Genomic DNA, 20,827 nt, shown 5'->3' on the forward strand with positions numbered 1-20,827 from the left:
TAAAATAAATCCAGTGATACATAACCTTTAGTTCTTTATTGTAAATTACAGTATGATATCTACCATGATAACTGTTGTAACACTACTTATACTAAAGCATGGCTTTCTCTCAACACAGTACTCCTCTTTTGGACGTGCTTTGATATTCATGATATGCTATTGACTAGTTATTAAAATTCTAAAAAAAAAGAAAAAAAAATTGCCTTTTAAGAATCTGCCTGGGAGCACCTTTTAATACTTTTGAATACCTAATCTACCTCTGAAAGACAAGAAATTAGCATTGCACTATTTATATGAAACTGACTACCAAATATATTACAGATAATCTGCCACAACGATTCCTGTAATCAACGAGTTACATGGTAATTTAAAACATTTGCTAAATGTCATGATAATAATTTAGGCCCCAATTATAATTGAAAGTGTTCACTTCTTCACTGGTGTGGGATCTCTATGGCCTCTGCAATCAGAGACAACTTAATTCTATTCTGTGATAAAATTGACAAATTCCTAATCTATATACGTACATATTGCTAATCTACATACGTACAGAACATATTACCATGAAGGTACTTTGACATTTTTTATACATATTTTTTACTCCATTTCATCAATATTTCTTTCAGAGACTGAAAAGATATGGTCAGAAATCACTGACACCATTAAAAGTAACTGATAATTGACATCTTTATCACTTTGTTCAACAAGTTTCTGGGCAACACAGTTATTACTTGAAGTACAGAATATGTAATGGGAAAGTGACCATTTACTGTTCTGTAGTCTTAATATGGAATAATTGGGACAACTTTGCCACAGAATCTAGTTGTGTGCTTGGAAACTGTTGTTGATACAAATTTATAGCTGTCCATACAAATTTATAGCTGTCCTTAAGAGTTTCATCGCTGATAACACAAATCCATCAGGGGACACAACAAAAGAACACTCTCTAACTAACCACCACAGAATCTTTGCCTGTTAGATACAACTAATCTTTAGTATCAAAGTTCCTTTCCGATGAACACACCATGTATTAATGGTGGACAACTTTCACTCCAACCTCATTTTTTCAGAGGCTGGTGTTTCAAAATGTAATCCTAGAGAGAGCAGCAATGAACACTAACCTTACTGTAATGTTTAAATATACTATGCTTAAACTCTTATCCAGAACTGTGAAAGTGACAAATAAAATCTTGAGACATCAAAATGCCTGCTAATTTCAAGGGGACAGGTCATCAAACGAGGAAATCCTTAGTGGCAGTGACATAAAATGTAAGATGTCCAAATAGAATACAAGAGGTAGAAAGTGACTAGCGGAGAAATGAAGACTTCTTAAATGAGAAATGAGGAAACTGAATACATAACAGTTGTTCCTTTGTCAATGCTAACTACTACAGTTCTAACAACTATGTTAATGTACGGCATATAATGATATCTTTGGCACAAATGGATAAGCACTTGGCATGGTTACTCATATATAATCGAGAGATCTAGCATTGTCTAGTCAATTTGTGAATAATAAAACAAAAACAAAAAAATTCAGTGACCTCTAGTTAGTATTGTACTAGTTTCCATCAAGGGTGCAAGCCTTGTGATTTAAACAAACATTAGTTCACTAATGCCATTTTCTGAAAAGCTATTTTTCCTTTGAACAAAAATAATACATCTTATCTTAGGGCTGTTGTGAGCTCCAGGGCAAAAATGTATGTAAACAATTTTCAAAATACAAAACAAACGCTGGTCATTATGTCCCACAATAGGAATAGTCTGGAACTTCATCGGAATTACACAACCTTAAGATTTCAGAATATATAGTCAAATGCTCCTTAAGCGACAATTTTCACTTTTGTTTAAAACAAAGATCAAAGAAATATAATGCATGCATTGACATCCACTTTAAGCTTTGGTCTCCAAAGGAAATTAATCTGTTAATGGTGGTTTTCAGACCTCCGACATATTGAAGAGACTGCCATACATCGCCATCACATCACTGTATTATGTTGTGGTAACAGCAACAATGACTAGGTTATGCAAATGTCATGGGTGGGACCTGAATGTGTCTGTGTATGAATTACAGATTTCAAGAACAATATGGATTTCAGCTTGCCTCACAATGCACTCCTAAAGATTACGATACTCTGGGAGGGCGATGGACTTTGTAAAGTTATTGCAAAAGGTACTCAACTGTAACGTGAGTACATTAGAATACATTACCAAAGTATGAAGTTAGTTCCAGTAAGTTATCCAAAAAGGAACTATTCAAATGGGGAGCACTATAAAAATCCTAAAATTGAAATGAATGGAGAAAGTGAAAAAACATCACTGGTGACAGTAGTACAACATTATTATGATCATCATTATTATTAACTGCTTTGAGACATTGACATTATTTTTATTACCCTGGTATGGCTCACCTAAAGGATTTATACTCAAATGATATCTGAAGATCTGAACAAGGAAATTTAAGAAGCAGGACAGTTAAGTAGGAAGACCATAAATGCATGGAAAATCTTTCTGCTAGGAGTTTCCAAGATGATCGTCTGCTGTACTACAGATTCCCCTTCCAAGAAGAGTCAGTATCACAAGTTTTCCTTGTCCATCTCTGTGGGCAGACTTTTAAGTATTCAAACATGAGCATAAAGGAAGCAATCTTTGTACTATGCTACAGGAAGTAGTGTGGCTTTATACCTATGATTGAGACATGATCAGTTCTAAGAATATTTGTATATGTACAATCAAACTTCTGAAGCAAGCTGAAATCTTGAATTTTCTCATGTTTTACAATAAATTTGGGGAAGTCTGTACTCAAATTCACTGACAGCAACAACACGAAAAGGAATGCTTAAACAATCTGGACCTCCTGAATATAAAAAGGAATCATTTCTCATATATATATACTATGTATTATGCTGTCCCACAACTCTCAATTTGCTAAAATAAATGCATGTCTGTGTATTCAACATTAGTATCTGTCATGTAAGACATACATTATCTCCTATCTCAAACTTAGCACAAAAATAATTTATATTAATAAGCTACCTTTGGAATTCACATGGAATACATCTTTCCTGCATTAAATACATTATCTAATATGTAATGAACCAGTAATATTAACCCCCTAAAGCTTGTGAACTTATATTTAGAAATCTCCCCGGGAGCCATTGAGACAAGTGCTTTTGTCACATGGGAAATATGAAACAATTACAAGCAGGCTTGGACCTGGTAAATTTTCTAACGTTATTTTATTGTTCTAAATATCAGCCATATATAAAGGATTAGAGAAATGCCTGATCTTTTTGCTCATGACTAGAAAGACATCCTTAATTGTAAGTAAGTGTCCCTTTCTGATAAAATTAAATGCTACAAAGATGAGATCATGAAAAATTGTCATAAGTGCATGTCATTTTTTGGAATCCATGTTCAATCCACCTTTTTACGGTGGATCAAAGTAATATTCAAGGAAATGAAACTGAGTTTAGCTATTACGTATTCAGTACAAAATTCACCAAATTGGTATTGCGGTGTGTTGAAATTTTGATGGCTCAGCAGATCATTATTATTATACTATAATATATTCTGGAGATGGACCTTATTCATATGGAACAAGGCCACAGGGGCCAGTGTCTTGAAATTCAAGCTTCAAAAGAATATTGTGTTCATTAGGAAGAAGTGAGATGGAATCTTCATCCCATGCAAAAGTTAGCTTTGGTCTTAATCTCAGGCTATATGATTATCAATTCACTTTTCCGAGACTTTAGGAGGTTAATTCTTGCAATACAAAACCAGAGAAAAATAGAATGATAAAAAGTGAAAGCATCAGAGGAATTAAATGCAATAACCTAAAGGCAGTCATTAAAATATTACTATACTTACAGAACTGTATATTTGGTAACATCAATATTTGGTCAATTCTTTCTCAAGGAAAGTTCAATTTAATTCAAAGAAACATTATCAGGAATTTCAAGCTATGTATTTATCATTATGAGTACTTTTTTGCTCATATATATGGACATAAAAGTAACATTTATTTTTCTAGACTCAGTCACTAATGTCTGAAATCTCAAAGAGTGATTTACATTACTGTTAAATCCCATTGGCAAAAACTAAAGTATCACTTTGTTCTCCCCTCTCTTTAAACATTTCTACTAATTTCCATTTTCTAAAATATGACAACTGTATAACAATCTATTAAAGAGTACTGTACTGTCTCAAATCCTGCACAATCAATTAAAGAGTACTGTACTGTTTCAAATCGTGTACAATTACAGTGCTAAAACATACTAATAACACAGACAGGATTGTTAGGTATACATACAATCCTTGCAAAGAATTGTTTTTTAAACGGAATGATGTAGAGGTTTTCATTATCTGTTCATGATGTACTTAACTAGATTGCTGGGAACTTCAAAGTAAAGTAAGCAAGTTACAATGTAACCAAAATAAATTCTTACAGCATGAGATGAAAGACTTGGTCACACAAAATCTTTATCCTCCATTGGAGCACAAGATGTAAACAAAAGGAATCTGTGGTCACACCAACAATGGTATACGTTTCTCTTCTATTATGCCTGAGTCAAAAACAAATTACATCAAGACAAAGAACACATTCTTACAGCTGTTCGATCGCGTATACGAGACAAGCTGGCATTATGAGGGAAATAGACGACAACAACTTCCTTACTGGAAACAAGGGGGTTGTAAACGACACGACCCTACTCTGTAGTAACCACCATCCAACATCTAAGGTGATGGCTAAGAACGTGAACGTCACCTGAGGGCGAGCCTGCGCGACAAATGCGCTCTAATGATGGATTACAGTGCTATGTATCTGCTAATATTTTCTATCAGTGGGCTCCAGAGGTCCTGAAATGTCATGGAACACTACATAAAACATGAATTCAACATTAATGCAGATGGGGCCCCGACTTGCGACAACATTGCCGAGCGACTTCTGTGAATGGGGTGTCCACCATTGCAGTGCATAACTGATTGTGAATTACCCAGTATATAATGTATGTTTGACCTTCTAGTATATATATATATATTTGGCAAGTAAATTCTAACATACTGTATTTATTACTAGCATTTACATACATCGTGTAGAAGTTAATCTCATTTTTTCTGGAAAAATTTTTACTCATGTTTCAGGAGGAATATGGAGGAACTCAACAGTCGAGTAATTTTGGTTTACCAGCAGGCACTGGTCATGAAAATATGAACAGAATACTATACATACTGAAGCCAGCTTCCTTATTGTCACAGAAACAAAGAGCTTCTTTAATCACGCTTAAGAACGGTTGCTTGGTGACTATAGGTTATGAAGAGATTGCCAGGAGACTGCTCCCATGGCTCTCCGTCAACCTGCATGGGTGCTGTTCCTTTTAGAAGTATCTGTAAGATATTTTGAATGACGGTCGTTACTTTCTGGTCGAGATATAACTCGGTTCATGTTGATAGGGTACAACTATGTTAACAAAAGTATGTTGAGAGAGAGAGAGAGAGAGAGAGGAGAGAGAGAGAGAGAGAGAGAGAGAGAGAGAGAGAGAGAAATAGTAAATATGACATCCAATTAGGTAAAGCCAACTTACAATCAATACAATTCATACTTTGCAACAACAACTGTATGTACAGATGTACTGTACAGTACTGTATCAATGAGATTTTGAAGCAGGAATAGAATAGTTTTGTGATTGATTTTTCCTAAACAAATTAGCATTTTCAGAATAGTACTATTATTCTGAAAACACTATTTTGTTTGGGAAACACAACAACACTGGAATAAAATCATCAATACTGGTGTTAGCTAGAAAAGCATTATGTAGATACACAAGTAGCTAGACAAAGCCCAAGAAATCATAGATATAATACATGCATGATGACCTGGACCTGACAAGTGCTCAAGGAAGTTAACTAAAGAAAAAACTCATTATGGGTCAAACACCAAAAACTGATAACATTAAAATTATGAGACACAGATTTCATATTTGGTATGTATACTCCAATAACAAAAATGATATTGTTATTGTACAATAAAGTTTCATACATACTTACCTGGCAGATATATACTTAGCTATAGACTCCGTCGTCCCCGACAGAAATTCAAATTTCGCGGCACACACTACAGGTAGGTCAGGTGGTCTACCGGCCTGCCGCTGGGTGGCAAGAATAGGAACCACTACCGCTCTTGAACCAGATTTTCTCTTCCACCTGTCTCCTGAGGGGAGGCTGGGTGGGCCATTAAATCATATATATCTGCCAGGTAAGTATGTATGAAACTTTATTGTACAAAAACAATATAATTTTCATACATTCAACTTCCCTGTCAGATATATACTTAGCTGATTGGCACCTTTGGCGGAGGGTAAGAGACAGCTAGTTACTGATTAGACAGGAAAACAACATATGTTGTAGGTAATAAAAGTTAATTAACAATACCCTGGTTCCTACCTGTTTAGGCGGAAGATTTCATAGCTACTGCTTAGAAGTCTGCTTCGCCTCAAAAGCTTCAGCGAGGGTGTGACCTATGGCTGAGAACTCTTGAAAGGACTGTCAATGGGGTCTTATCCACTTACTCGACAGAACCTGATGGCAATTGTCACTGGGGTCCTATCCACTTACATGACAATATACCCATGCCTATTGGCATACAAAGGAGTGCAACACTGATCCCGATCACCCGATCCTAACCGTGGATTAGTATTTACGATTGAAAGGAGTTATCCCCAAACACCTTTCAAACAACCTAAAAACTCAACACCAAATTATTTTAAAATCACACTATACAAAATATAAGGATAAAAAACAAATTTAAGGATCAGTCTTATCTCCTTTACCCAGCACTGTATCCGCTGATACATACGGTCCCAGAGAGAAGCATTTCTCGTATGTTACTCTTACATCTCTTAAGTAATGTGAGGCAAACACTGAGTTGCACCTCCAATACGTGGCTGCTAAGATGTTCTTCATCGACACGTTCTTATTGAACGATAACGATGTAGCAACTGCACGTACCTCGTGTGCTTTAACCCTTAATGTCTTAAATGAATCACTATCACAACTCATGTGAACTTCAGTTATTATATTTTTAACAAAAAAGGCTAATGCATTTTTTGACATTGGCCTTCTCGGGTCTTTAACAGCACACCAGAGGCTTTGATTGCAACCTTGCATCTGTTTCTTCTTTTGCAAGTAAAACTTCAATGCTCTAACAGGGCATAATGCTCTTTCAATTTCATTTCCCACTAATTGAGAAAGCCCTTTTACTTCAAACGTTCTAGGCCAAGGTCTTGAGGGATTTTCGTTTTTCGCTAAAAACAAAGGCCTGAAAGACAATACTGCCGAGTCTCCCTTAAAACCCACTCTCGAGTCTAGAGCTTGCAACTCACTTACCCTTTTTGCAGTAGCGAGAGCTATCAGGAAAATACATTTTCTTGTTACGTCTCTGAAAGACGCTTTATCAGGAGGCTCGAATCTCTCTGACATAAGATATCTGAGGACCACATCTAGGTTCCAACTAGGGGTGAGTGAAGTTCTTGATTTCGTCGTCTCAAATGATCTAATTAAATCATGAAGATCTTTGTCGTTCTCTATGTTCAGGCCCCTATTCCTGAACACAGCAGATAACATGCTCTTATACCCTTTAATGGTTGACACTGCTAACTAAGATTCTTCCCGTAAATATAAAAAAAAATCAAAAATTTCGGTCACAGAGGTATCGGAGGAGGACAGCTTCTTCGCCTTGCACCATCTACGGAAAACTTCCCACTTCGATTGGTATATCCGCATGGTTGAGGACCTTCTTGCTCTCGCAATTGCTTTTGCAGCTTTGCGAGAAAAGCCTCTTGCTCTGACCAGTCTTTCGATAGTCGAAAGGCAGTCAGCGCGAGAGCGAGGATGTTTTTGTGGTACCTCTCGAAGTGGGGTTGTTTGAGCAGATCTGTCCTTTCGGGAAGAGATCTGGGGAAGTCCACCATCCATTCCTGTACCTCTGTGAACCATTCTCTTGCAGGCCAATAGGGAGCGATCAACGTCATCCTCATTCCTTCCGAGGACATGAACTTCCTTATTACTTCCCCCAGAATCTTGAATGGGGGAAAAACATACGCATCTATGCCCGTCCAGTTCATGAGCATGGCATCGACTGACAGGGCTCTGGGATCGTCCCCCAACGAGCAAAAGTTCTCCATCCTTCTGGAGAGGAACGTTGCAAATAGGTCTACTTGAGGCTTCCCCCAAAGAGACCATAGTTGCTGGCAGACTTGTGAATGAAGGGTCCATTCTGTTGGAAGGACCTGGTTCTTTCTGCTCAATCTGTCCGCCCTTATATTTCTCCCTCCTTGAACGAACCTCGTCAGGAGCACTATCTTTCGTTCCTCCGTCCAGAGCAACAGATCCCTTGCCAGCTTGTAAAGGGAGAAAGAGTGTGTCCCCCCCCGTTTTCTGATATATGCCCGAGCCGTGGTGTTGTCCGAGTTGACCTGGACCACCACGCCTCTGACTTCGTTCTCGAAATGTCTCGGTGCCAAATGTACGGCTATGAGCTCTTTTGCGTTTATATGCCAGGTCTTCTGTTCTTCCGTCCAGATGCCTGACACCTCCTTCGTCCCTAGTGTTGCTCCCCATCCCGTCTCCGAGGCGTCGGAGAACAACACTAGGTGAGGGTTCTGCAGAGACAAGGACAATCCCTCATTCTTTCTTAGAGGTTCTAACCACCATCGCAAGTGGCATTTGATGCTTTCCTCTATGGGAAAGGTATCCGTCAGCTCTCCTGTCTTCCTGTTCCAACTTCTCCTTAGATGGAACTGCAAGGGTCTCATGTGCAGCCTCCCCAGAGAAACGAACTGCTCTAGCGACGAAAGGGTGCCCAGAAGACTGAGCCATTCCCTCGCTGAGCTTCGTTCTTTCTCCAGGAAGGCCGAGATCTTTTCCACCCCTTTCGCAATCCTTTCTTGGGATGGATATGCTCGAAAACCCCGAGAATCCATCCGAATCCCCAGATAGACGATGTTCTGGCTGGGGATCATTTGAGACTTCCCGAGGTTCACGAGCAATCCGAGAGATCTGACTAATTCCAGAGTGATCTCCAAGTCCTCCAAACACTGTTGTTTTGACTGTGCTCTTATGAGCCAGTCGTCCAAGTAAAGCGACATTCTCACCCCCTTCAGATGTAGCCATCTTGCTACGTTCCTCACCAACGCCGTAAACACCTGAGGAGCTGTAGAGAGGCCGAAGCACAAAGCCCTGAATTGATAAATCCTTCCCTGCACCATGAATCGAAGATATTTCCTCGACGAATGATGCAGGGGAACGTGAAAGTAAGCATCCTGAAGGTCGAGGGAGACCATCCAATCTCCTGGACGGAGAGCAGCGAGGATCGAATTGGAAGTCTCCATGGAGAACTTTGTCTTCTCCACGAAGCGGTTCAATGCACTCACGTCCAGGACCGGCCTCCACCCTCCCGAGGCTTTTGGCACCAAAAAGAGGCGATTGTAAAAGCCCCGAGAGTGCGGATCCTGTACTCTCTCGATGGCCTCCTTCTCCAACATCTGCTGTACTAACCCGAGAAGGGCATCTCTTTTTACAGGGTCTTTGTGCCTTGCTGACAGCTCCCTCGGTGTCGTCGTCAATGGAGGTCTGTTCCTGAAGGGGATGAGGTATCCTTTCTTGAGAACTTGTAGGGACCAAGCATCCGCTTTTCTTGAAGCCCATGCTTCTGAAAATTTCAGAAGTCTGGCCCCTACTGGTGCTTGGATGACTGGAACCTCATTTTGGATTCTTTCTCGGGACTCTGATAGAAGATCTTCCTCTTTTTTCCCCTCCTCTCTTCCTTGGGGCTCGGCTTGAAGTGCTGCCTCGAAAGGGCTGTTGGGCAGTTCTTGGCTCCCTCTTCGTGACAGGAACAGCTGGTCTAGGTTTCTTTGCAGATTGCACCAGCAAATCTTGTGTTGCCTTCTCAGTAAGAGTGTGGGAAATATCCCTCACTAAGTGAGAAGGAAACAACTGCTTAGACAGAGGGGTGTATAAAAGAGAAGCCCTCTGTACTGGAGAGACTGCCTTAGTTAAAAAAGAACTATAGACAGACCTCTTCTTCAGTACTCCTGCCCCGAAAAGGGATGCCACTTCCGCCGATCCATCCTGCACCGCCTTGTCCATACAGGCAAGCACACTATGCAAGACTTCTGGTTCTAAAAACTGAGGGTCTTGCGTCTTCTTGGCCAAAGCCCCAAGGGACCAGTCTAGGAAGTTAAAAATTTCCAAGACATGGAATATTCCCTTGAGGAGATGGTCCGTTTCAGACATTGTCCAGCTCGTTTTGGCCGATGGAAGAGCGTGTCTCCTTGCCGAGTCCACCAAGGTCGAGAAGTCCGCTTCACCAGAGGAGGGAAGAGCAAGTCCCATTGATTCTCCCGTGTTGTACCAAATCCCTCTCCTTCCCGATAGCCTGGAAGGGGGACAGGTAAACAGTCTTTCCCGCCTCCTCCTTGGTTTTAAACCAATTTCCGAAAGACTGCAAAGCCCTCTTCATTGAGATGGTCGGTTGCATCTTCAAAAAAGAGGAAGACTTTGCAGTCTTCGTACTCGAAAATAAAGACCGAGGAGAAGGCAGGGCTCAGAGACACTCCAAATTCTTTTAATAAGAGGGCTGTCAAGGTCTTATAGTCTGAAAGACCTGCCCCCTTATTTTCTTCAGAGTCCGAGACATCTTCTAAATCGTGATGAGTTATATTTGGAGATGAGTGCGCAACTGGAGGAGGACTCCTCTCTCGGGAAGGTGAAGGGCTCGTAGAAACACCGACTGCAACCTGACCAGGGCTGCGGCCGCCTGTGCGACGTCTTGAGTCCCTGCCAGGTGAAGGCCGATGTTGCCCTTTGTCTTTGATTACACTAAGACCCTCCTGACAAGGACGACGGCTGCCTGTGCGACAACTCTCGTCCTTATCAGGAGAAGTCCTTGAATGTTTCTCCATTTTCTCAGAATCACGCCCCTCCTGACAGGGGCTACGGCCGCATGTGCGACGTCTAGAGACCCTGTCAGCCGAAAACTGATCCTGAAAAAAATCCCAAAGAGGAGCCTCCAAGTCCGTCTCAAACTCCGATAATGCTTCTGATTCATAGCGCCTGAAGCCTGGTCCGTGTAGTTTGGATAAGTCCTTGCGCCTACTTGTCACTTGATGGATATTAGGCGCTTCAGGAGCGAGGCGCCTGAAATGAGATTCAGGCGCCCGACGCTTGGCAGTAGGCTCAGGCTCTTTACGTCTGGAATCAGGCTGCGCCTGGCTTCAGCCGCTTCAGGAGCTTTGCGCTTCATTTCAGGCGCTTCAGGCGCCTTGCGCCTCGTTTCAGGCGCTTCAGGCGCTTTGAGCTTTGATTCAGGCGCCCCAGGCACTTTTTGCCTCATTTCAGGCGCCCTAAGCGCTTTTCGTCTCGCTTCAGGCACCTCAGGCGCTTTGCGTTTGATTTCAGGAGTCTCAGGCACTTTGCGTCTGATTTCAGAAGTTTCAGAAGCTTTGCGCCTCGATCCAGGCCCCTCAGGCACTTTTCTTCTAGTAGGAGTTTCAGGCTCTTCTAGCCATCCATGAAAATCCTCTCGCCTTGTAGGCGCTTTGCGCCTGACAGGAGCCTGGCGTCTGGCTGATGCCAGGCTCCTGGCAGGCGCCTCGTCCGAGCTCTCAGAGAGTTCCATAGGACGGGATCTTTTAATTGGAAGGAATTTATCCTTTCTTCTAGGAGGGTCCTTCTTAAGAACTCCTACTAATGAAAATATTTGCCTTTGCATTTGCTCCAAAATCTTCGTAGCGGCGTCCTCTTTTTCTAATTCCGATGAAGGAGAAGGAACTTCCGAAAATACCTCCTTTCTCTTCTTTTCCGGAGGATATTCTTCCGGAAATTCTTCCAGGCTAGAGTCAAATACTGGAGACTTCCAAGATCTCTTCGAAGGTCTCGATAATCTGTCAGAACTCCATCCTTTCTTCGAAGACGAATCAGAAGAAGAAAAGCACTGTTTCAGGATGTCTTTCCAACAACTATCCTTGGCAGTCTGGGACGCAACTACAGAATCTGCCGAGGGGACGCCTGACCGGTGGGGATTCTCTGAAACCTCCCTGCGGCTTTCGACATTTCTTCTCCTCTGGGCTTGGGAGCTTGAAAGAGGTCTAGACCTGGGAGCGAGACAGAGCCGATCAGACGCACCCTCCACTTCACTGGGAACACTTTCACTATGCTTACCTTCTAATTCTTTTAGTTTACGCTCCATTTCCAAAAGCGAAGCTTTCAGACTTGCAATTTCCGATGTTGAACTTGCAGAGTCGGATAATTGAGAAGGTAAGGCTGTATGGGAGGAAACAATTGGATTAGAGATAGGCAATCACCCGCTAACTGGCTCGTTAGAGACCGACCTACTCACACTCTTGGAAGAGGCTTTTCTAGCCCTATCCCTTTCCAACTTTCTCAAATAGGAATCAAGCATCTTCCATTCTTCCTCATTTAAATCCTTGCATTCATCACATGTATTCAATTGTGAGCATACATTCCCTCTACAATTCTTACAAGTGGTGTGAGGATCTACCGAAGCTTTCGGTAGTCTCACATAACAACTCTCATTCACACACACTCTGAACGAAATCAAAACGTCAAGACATTATGAGAAAAATCCAAATCCGAAATAAAAAAACAGTCCACAATAGCGTATGCCAAACCAGAGATCCAATACGCCACCAAATAGCAGTCCAAAAGATCAACGGCGTAATGAAATTTGGAAGTCAAAGTCAGGAGGAACTAGCAAACGATGTTACCAGCCCCGCCGACAGAGAAAATCTGGTTCAAGAACGGTAATGGTTCCTATTCCTGCCACCCAGTGGCAGGCCGGTAGATCACCTGACCTACCTGTAGTGTGTGCCGCGAAATTTGAATTTCTGTCGGGGACGACGGAGTCTATAGCTAAGTATATATCTGACAGGGAAGTTGAATGTATGAAACTGATGTGCACAGCGAGGTCAGGATCATATAGCTCATGAGTCAAAGAGATGAGCAGCAAAACCTTTTACTAATTGAAAATCCTGACAATGTCCCAAATAGTGGAGACTTCTAAACTTACCTTGAGTTTAGAGCACTGACCCAGTCTGATCGGTTCACTCAATCCCATTTGTAACTGGGCTATGTGGAAGGAAGATACCAGGCAAAACACCTCAAGGAGACCATCGCTAAAGTCCTGAACAGGAGCGTCAGGCCCACCTGAAATTACATAAATGATACAACATCCTTTTCAGACTGCCATCCTTGGTGATAATGGAAGGTATCATTTAGAACCACATGGCTATGGGCATCTGGCTAATTCTGACAGGGTAGCTTACAAAATAAGGTACCTATTGTGTTTAGAAAGCATGAAGCATTAGTAATTGGTTCTATTCAATATTTTAATAAGGTCTACCCAGAGCTGTACAAAGTTCAAAATTGCAAGGGCAATGAATGAACTAACATCATCCACTGAAAGAAATTAAATATTTAAAATATGTACAAACAATTTACCAATATGAACAAGCTCTGCTCTGAATCAGGAGCACAATTGTTTATGTAAGTCAAAATCTTGCACAATTTTCAGTATATATGAAACCACCTTGAATGCATGCAACCATAAGCTCTCCTACCATAAACTCATACAAGTAGTTAATGGTCAAATTGCATTATTTTTTGTGACAATCACAAGCAAAACAGGAAAAAGTTAAATTCTTTATTTTCACACTTCATTTACTTTTTTAAACAGGCAAAATAAAGGATAACACATTTTACCATTCATTCTCATCTTCACAAAATCATTCAACTGCTGGAAAATTTTACAAAAGCCCTCAAAACATTCCTGCAGCTAATGTTGAAATCAATATGAACAATGAGTAGAAAAGCCAACTAGTATACACATGCATCTACATACCAGAGATAACTCACCTGCTCCAAGAGTCCAAGGTCTGACACCTGCACCCCAGGTAGCGATATTCAATACCACAACAGCTTCCAGGTTCGGTAATTCTACAGGCTTATTGTCCATGTAAAGTTCAAGGCGTTGTTCTAAGTTCTTGCACTCGTGTTCCAGAACATCTTTGGTACCAAATGTGAAGTATAACATCTGGAATGAACTGAGATACTTCAGATATCTTAGGCAATGAAGCTGTTGCATTGTAGAAAAAACACAATTATCTCTAATTCTAACTGCAGGATATCAGGCAGTTGGACAAAGTGATCTGCTGGTAGGTGCTAACTAAAACTTACAGGACCCCTAAGTTCATCCAAAATATAAAGGTTCTCAGTCTCAAGGAAGACTAAAACCTCCCACCATTATCTTATCACATTCATTATCATAATTATTATTATTGTTGTTGAAGACTCTGAAAAACAATCATGTTCTTAAAGAAAAGGAAGTGAAGAGTACGTACTCATTTTATGTTCAACCTCATGAAGGGAAAACCTGATGTGCTGCACAAATGAGTTTATGATTTACCCAAAGAGAATCTTTCACATTCTAACGTAAAGGGGTTATCCTTGAATTGAGGCAAAACAATTTATAAGACAACCATTTCTTTATTAAATTCCAGCTTAGCTTTCTAACAGATATACATACTCTATGATCAAAGAAAATTAGTTTTATGAAATCTATAAATGTATTTCTGTATTTTCTTAAGTATAAAAGTGACTAGATGACTACAATGAAAAGCCCTGCCAACATTAGTAATATTGAATAAATAGTTAAATCTTTTAAAAATTCCACTAACTTAACTCTCCAACATACTTCACCTGAAGATTTATAGGTGTAAAAAGTCTTTCATAAAAAACAAAAACCAATAGTATTATAGCATAAACCTACCTTATTGATTAGTCTGTTACTAAAAAGGTAGAATGGAGACTGTCTGGCCCGATGGAAGTTTAAAGTAACGAGGGCATCCACCCCAATGCTCAAGTAATTGTTCATATACACCTCTCTTGCAGGCATCAATATCCCTGTAGAAAAAGAATGACATTGAGGCTGGATGCAAAAAGTTATGTATACCATACTCAAAACACTTTGCCTAATCTACAAATTTCTAGATATAACTATTCAATAAGAAGATATATTGCTCGCTTATAGGCAGTAACTGTGCCTCGCTGTCGAACCTCTCAGTTCCAGAGGTCCTTTATTCTTCACAACGTTGGGCAGTGGAACATTCTCCCTGAGGATGTTGTGCAATAAGAAATTCAAAAATTAAAGTCAAGATGCAATGCATTTCTACTCTAATGCTATTTTCCTTGCATTATAATACATTTTTGTCTAATTATTTTTTCTTTATCATAATACAGTAAATATGAAACAAATAATACAAGAAAAAATATCTAAATGGTCAGTGTTTACATAATGCCAGGAGGAGAGCAGCCTTTCACAGATGTTTTGGGGATAAATGATAAGTAAATTTGTCTGCTGAAGTGAATGACCTCCTCTCCTGTTGAAATGTTGTGGATGAAAGACTACAGTGACATATAACTACTAACAGTGCAAGTTTCTATTCCCTGCATCAGCAAATCTGACAAAACTGATAATTTTTAAATGCCGAGACCATAATATAAAAGCTGCGGACCTTTACACTTTGTTCACACAAACCCACAAGCTAGGCTTTCAGAATGCAGAACACTTCAATCTAATCTCCTAAAAATTCCAATTTGTATGACAGAAAAGAAGGGGAAGTTAGAGCAGTCCGCAACTAACCAATGTCATGTTAGACAAGCATGGAACCAGACTCATGGTATGCTGCAAAAGGGAACAGGTATAGACGGAAAGCCAATATTTCAGCAGCAAAGGCTAACTTATATTATGCACTCTTATAAGGCTGTGAAGAGCGTCAGTTTCAGAAGAAATGTGCAAGTGAACACAAAGACCATTGCAAGCAAGACTCTTCAGCAATGAATGTGAGCTGGAAGCTCCAACTATAAAATAGCTACTGTTATTTCTAACCACTACAGTACCTAAATGTAGATAAGATTTTCAATAATGTGTTTGTGACCTTTAACAAATTACAAGTAAAATATGAGAGTAAAAAGGACAATATCATTATTCAAGAGATGCCTATTCTTAAATAATAGTCGATAAAACAGCATTCTCTACAAGCCAACTAAATTATTTAACTGGAATTGTGCACATTATTATTACAGTAAGACAATTGTGTCAAGTTTCTTTACTCTGATAAAGCGCGCCTGAAGCTTTTGTTCCAAAATGACAGGAGGATGGTAATGTTTGAAAAGCTCCACAGCTAAACAGAAGAGGCCCAAAGACATCAGATGAAAAGCAAAACATTTGACAAATCAAAAACAAAATTTCAGTACCAAGGTTTCTACTCGGAGAGTAACGGACTTTCCATCTATCAAGCTTGGCAGGATGAGCAGAGGAGACCTGGTCGAGGTAATCCTCCACATCCACATCAGCGCTGTAACCCTCGCCAAATCCTAAGACTCGAGAGAGATCATTTCCCGTTCCGAGGGGCAAGATAGCGACAAGGGGCTCTCTCTGGAAATTCAAGCAGCAGTTAAATACAGTATTCAATAATGAGAGCATATTCTGAATACATAGATAAATCATGAGAGCAACACACTTATATGTAATTCAGTGCTTTAAATAGATTAACACTGTATTTTCATATAAGCTGAGGATGATTAGCACTGCAATACAAACGAGTAATTTACTCTGCTATAACAATGCAGTCATATATTCCTTTACTGTTGTCAAAATGGGTAACTCTCAATGAATTCTGAACACAGGTAATTTTTACAAATCTGTATGTAGTAAATACTTGTGTGTTCATAAGCATTGCAGATTAAAGAAAACTTGTATAATTCATGTACATCTTGTACAGATTGATGTATATAAACAAATTAGTAGTCAGTAGACTGAGCAAAACTTTGCATGTGACAACAATGTCTGACTGTTGACAAAAAATCTTTGTAAGTATGAAGACATTTAATAATAATATTTGAGCTGCATCACAGACCATTTCTAACTTCTGACAAACACAAAAGAACAAAACGTAAAACCATTCATATTCACCTTAAGCTTCAGTTTAAATATGGCGTTAAAGACCCATCCAACAGTCCCATCTCCACCTGCCACGATAATCCGACAAGTTACATCTGAAGGAACTAAGTCACACCACTCCAGGGCCTCCTCTGGTGGATGCTCGGCTAAATCTAAGACTTGTGCGGGATTTAAAATCCTTCGGAATGATGACAAAATAACGGAACACTCACTGCTGCCTGACTTTTGGTTTCCTGAAAGTAGTAATTTATTTAAGTCAAATACGGTACAGCGAAATCCAACATTAAAATTTATCCATTACCACCTCAACAGATAATTTGGCAGTCTGGCTTTCTGATGAGTAACAAAGACCCTATATTATAACCTGTACTTGAACACTTTCTGGTTATCTTACAACTGCTAAAGTCCCACATAGTTCCTAACCTAATCTAACTTGTACTTTACACTAACATTCAATTCACGAGACTTTCAAAAAATGTAAAATTTCTAAACTGGCAGCTAAGGAAAAAACACTGACAATCATTAAATAAGTAAAGAAGTTTGTTAAGATGAATTCCTTTAAATTGGGAGGTTAAAAAGCTTCCAGGTTCCAACTAAGTAATATCAAAAGTTTATCTATCTACATCAATTTTCAAAAGCTCACCGACAACAATGATTGGACTCCAGTTGCTAATCCGAGGTCTAATGACTTCTTTTATGAGCAACTGCTTTCGCATTCTGGACGATTTAAGCGTAATACAGTTAGGTGGCACTATACAATCACTCCTCTTGCCCAAATCACAAACCTGAAATGAATAGATAAAAATTTCAGATATGTTTATCAATAGTTAGTGATCTTAAGCAAATACTACTACAATGCAATGGGACACCTTACAGATCTTGTCTTTATTAGGATATAATAGGTTCTGGCAGCAGACTAGAAACCAGCAAAATGTCTGTGCTGTTCATTGCAACAAGCACCAATATACAAACGCTTCAACTATAGTCTTCAACTAAAGTAAGTATTTAGACTGAGTCACAAGCAATTAAGTAAAAACAATAAACCTGAATATAGTCCAGTTTCTGAAATATGTAAAATTTCTGTGTTCTTAATATGGTATTAATCATAAAACTTCATAATGTGCGTAAATACTTTATTTTAATTGCACAATTCACTAAGTAAAAGAGTAAGGCAACCACATACCACAGACAAATTTTTCATGCAGTCATCATGGGCACAACGCTGACACCAACAGCACCTTAAATCTATCAGTTCTGGCTCTGTTCCACACTCCTTCTCGCACACTTCACATTGTGCATTAAACGGTAAGTTCCCTGGACAAAATAAAGAACGTTACATTAAAAAGAATTAAGAGTACCATATTTTCAAAATGAAAAATAAGAATATGTGGAAAGTATCTTGGTACAACATACTACACATTACATATTGCTGCAGAAAAACTAAGTGAATTTGCTTCTTCTACTGTTTATGTAGTAAATAAGCAGAAACAAATGGAATGTAGACCAACAGGTGGGTTGACTTTTCCTCCTATCTGTCGTCACAGTTATATAGCCTGTCAAAAAGTTTGAATGGCTGTTCCATTCCCAGCTGAGCGACAATAACCGAAAATCATAGTTAACTGGAACATCACAATAATTATGGTAATAAATGACATTTGCAATACCATAAGGGCCGACGAATGCTTAACAGTGCCAATAAACCACTTCCTGACACTAATAAACTGCTTACCAGTGCTGATTACCCGTTTTCCAGCACTGATAAACCGCTTACCAGCGGCAATAAACTGGAAATCGGCACGGAGTATCTAGTTAACAATGTCGCTAACTGAGTGCCATAACACTGAAACACCATTAAATGATGCTGCTGGTAAGCGTGAACTGCCTGTACTGTATAGACAATAGAAAAACTAATCCAAAAGACCACATTTAAGCATTCAAATAGCAACTACCATCTTTTACCTAAAAAATAACTTCCAAAAATACTTGCATTGCCAATAGCTCTTACCTTTCACCCATTGGTGTTTGTGTGTAGTTACTGTGGTGGTGATGGGCTTGCAAGGAATAGTTTTGTCTGCAGTGAATATACAATCAGGGGAGTCTGAACACACACCACACGAGTCACAAAAGGCTCCATCACTCGCCATGATCAGGGTTTCGCAGATATTACAGTACGAAGGCTGTTGGTGGAAGTTCAGCGAGTTCAGTTTTTATCGTTCAGGATTAGTAATGTTGCATGATAAAAATGACAAAGCTAGTCTACATGACATACCTAAAAAAAAAAAAAAAAAAAAAAAAAAAAAGTCCAGTCAGCTCTATAAATCACCAGAGCATTAGTTTAATGTGGAGCTATTAACTGAATGAGCAAAATCCTGAAAATCCCCACATCCTATCAAAGAATCTGTTTTAGACACGTTTACATTTTAACACAGCTCCAAAGCTCTTTACTTACACATGCAAGGATCTTACCCGCGGAAACATGCCGGTGTAACACCAGCGATGGCCTTTCGTCACATCTCGTGCTCTGATGTCCCGATGCATTGAGCGTTTGCTCAGCTTCACAATCATGACAGTAACATAAATGGTAAATAAAATACCACAAATTATTTGGAATGCAGTTTCACTCATCTTGTCTGAGTGCAAAGTTGCTCACTTCAGCTCAATATGCCATCAAAACAACAAAAGCTGGAAAAAAATTAAATACAGTTTTGTATATAGTAGTAGTATATACGTACTTAATAAGAACCATACAGCATAATTTACAAAATAGACTTAAAAAAACTGCAAATGAAATGTCTTGAATTCCAATCAATCTACACAGAACCTATGGGACTTTCAGGTAAATATTGTCTCAACCAAACCAAAGAACATAAAGTAATTATTTAGAGTTCTTTCATGAAAAAACATTTGCTAGGTATACTAGCTTGCCTGTAAAAACACTTAATATAATATAGTACTTCCTTATGAATCCATAAATAACCTTTGCTCAGTCTAATACTATAAATGGATATAAATACCTTAGCAGTTGAGCAATGTCTTATCACCTCATTCCACAAAGTTTCTACTCTTTTTCTTACTGCTTCTCACTACCTGCTTTGCACACTAGTACATTCACAACATTGCTAACAGAAACACTAAACCTCTTTGCTTTGCCTGTTGTCCTTAAACTAAAGGATATAACAATCAAATAAAAATGAAATGACACACTCATTATTTTTAAATTGTGGGAAGCTGCTAGTTGGCAGCTCAACTACATTTTACATCTTAAATAACAAAACTTAAGAATTGTTCTTATCTGTTTATCTCCTGATGCAGTGATAACTGATAACTGAATGCTGTATGGGTTACATATTTAAAACCTCAGAAACATGAGCGTGTTTCATGTGTTCAAGTTGTAAAGTAACAATGAAGTAACAAGATAACTGGCAACTCCTGCTGAATTATCATAGTTACAGGATATCCTTCTTGTCACAAAATTTGTTTCCTTCAATGATGTCACTTTAATAATATTGGTAAAAATTTTTCTTCTTTGAAAATCCAAAGTTTGAATGCAATAGTATAGTCTTTTACACCTGCCATTATATAATTAACTTAACCATCATATTTTATAGCAATGAAATTAACTTACTGATTGATGTGCATCAAGATTAAACCAAACAATTAACATGAAACTTTTATGACAAAAAAATTGGGGAGGCTAAGTGCTAGCTGTTTACCTACATTTCTAAATATTCTAAACAACAGTCCTCATATGGTTAGTGGTAATAAACTGTTTGAGGGTTTAACAAC

At 39.1% G+C, this 20,827-nt stretch overlaps 1 protein-coding gene across 1 annotated transcript in view; it reads right to left on the minus strand.

Moving 5' to 3' along the window:
• Positions 1 to 3,861: 3,861 nt before the first annotated feature.
• LOC135209194 (diacylglycerol kinase epsilon-like) overlaps positions 3,862 to 20,827 on the minus strand; it is an 18,851-nt gene continuing 1,885 nt past the window's right edge. Inside the window, exons 2-12 of the mRNA XM_064241879.1 lie at positions 19,508 to 19,723; positions 19,047 to 19,218; positions 18,225 to 18,355; positions 17,685 to 17,826; positions 17,054 to 17,274; positions 16,336 to 16,516; positions 14,849 to 14,982; positions 13,936 to 14,113; positions 13,091 to 13,227; positions 5,234 to 5,388; positions 3,862 to 4,860 (exon numbers count right to left, since the gene is read on the minus strand). Coding sequence (XP_064097949.1) covers positions 5,275 to 5,388; positions 13,091 to 13,227; positions 13,936 to 14,113; positions 14,849 to 14,982; positions 16,336 to 16,516; positions 17,054 to 17,274; positions 17,685 to 17,826; positions 18,225 to 18,355; positions 19,047 to 19,218; positions 19,508 to 19,666 — 1,569 coding nt within the window. The 5' untranslated portion in view covers positions 19,667 to 19,723 and the 3' untranslated portion in view covers positions 3,862 to 4,860; positions 5,234 to 5,274. The remainder of the gene's footprint in view (positions 4,861 to 5,233; positions 5,389 to 13,090; positions 13,228 to 13,935; positions 14,114 to 14,848; positions 14,983 to 16,335; positions 16,517 to 17,053; positions 17,275 to 17,684; positions 17,827 to 18,224; positions 18,356 to 19,046; positions 19,219 to 19,507; positions 19,724 to 20,827) is intronic.

Source organism: Macrobrachium nipponense, chromosome 37 (assembly GCF_015104395.2).
Source record: "Macrobrachium nipponense isolate FS-2020 chromosome 37, ASM1510439v2, whole genome shotgun sequence".
In the NCBI taxonomy this organism is placed as follows: domain Eukaryota; kingdom Metazoa; phylum Arthropoda; class Malacostraca; order Decapoda; family Palaemonidae; genus Macrobrachium; species Macrobrachium nipponense.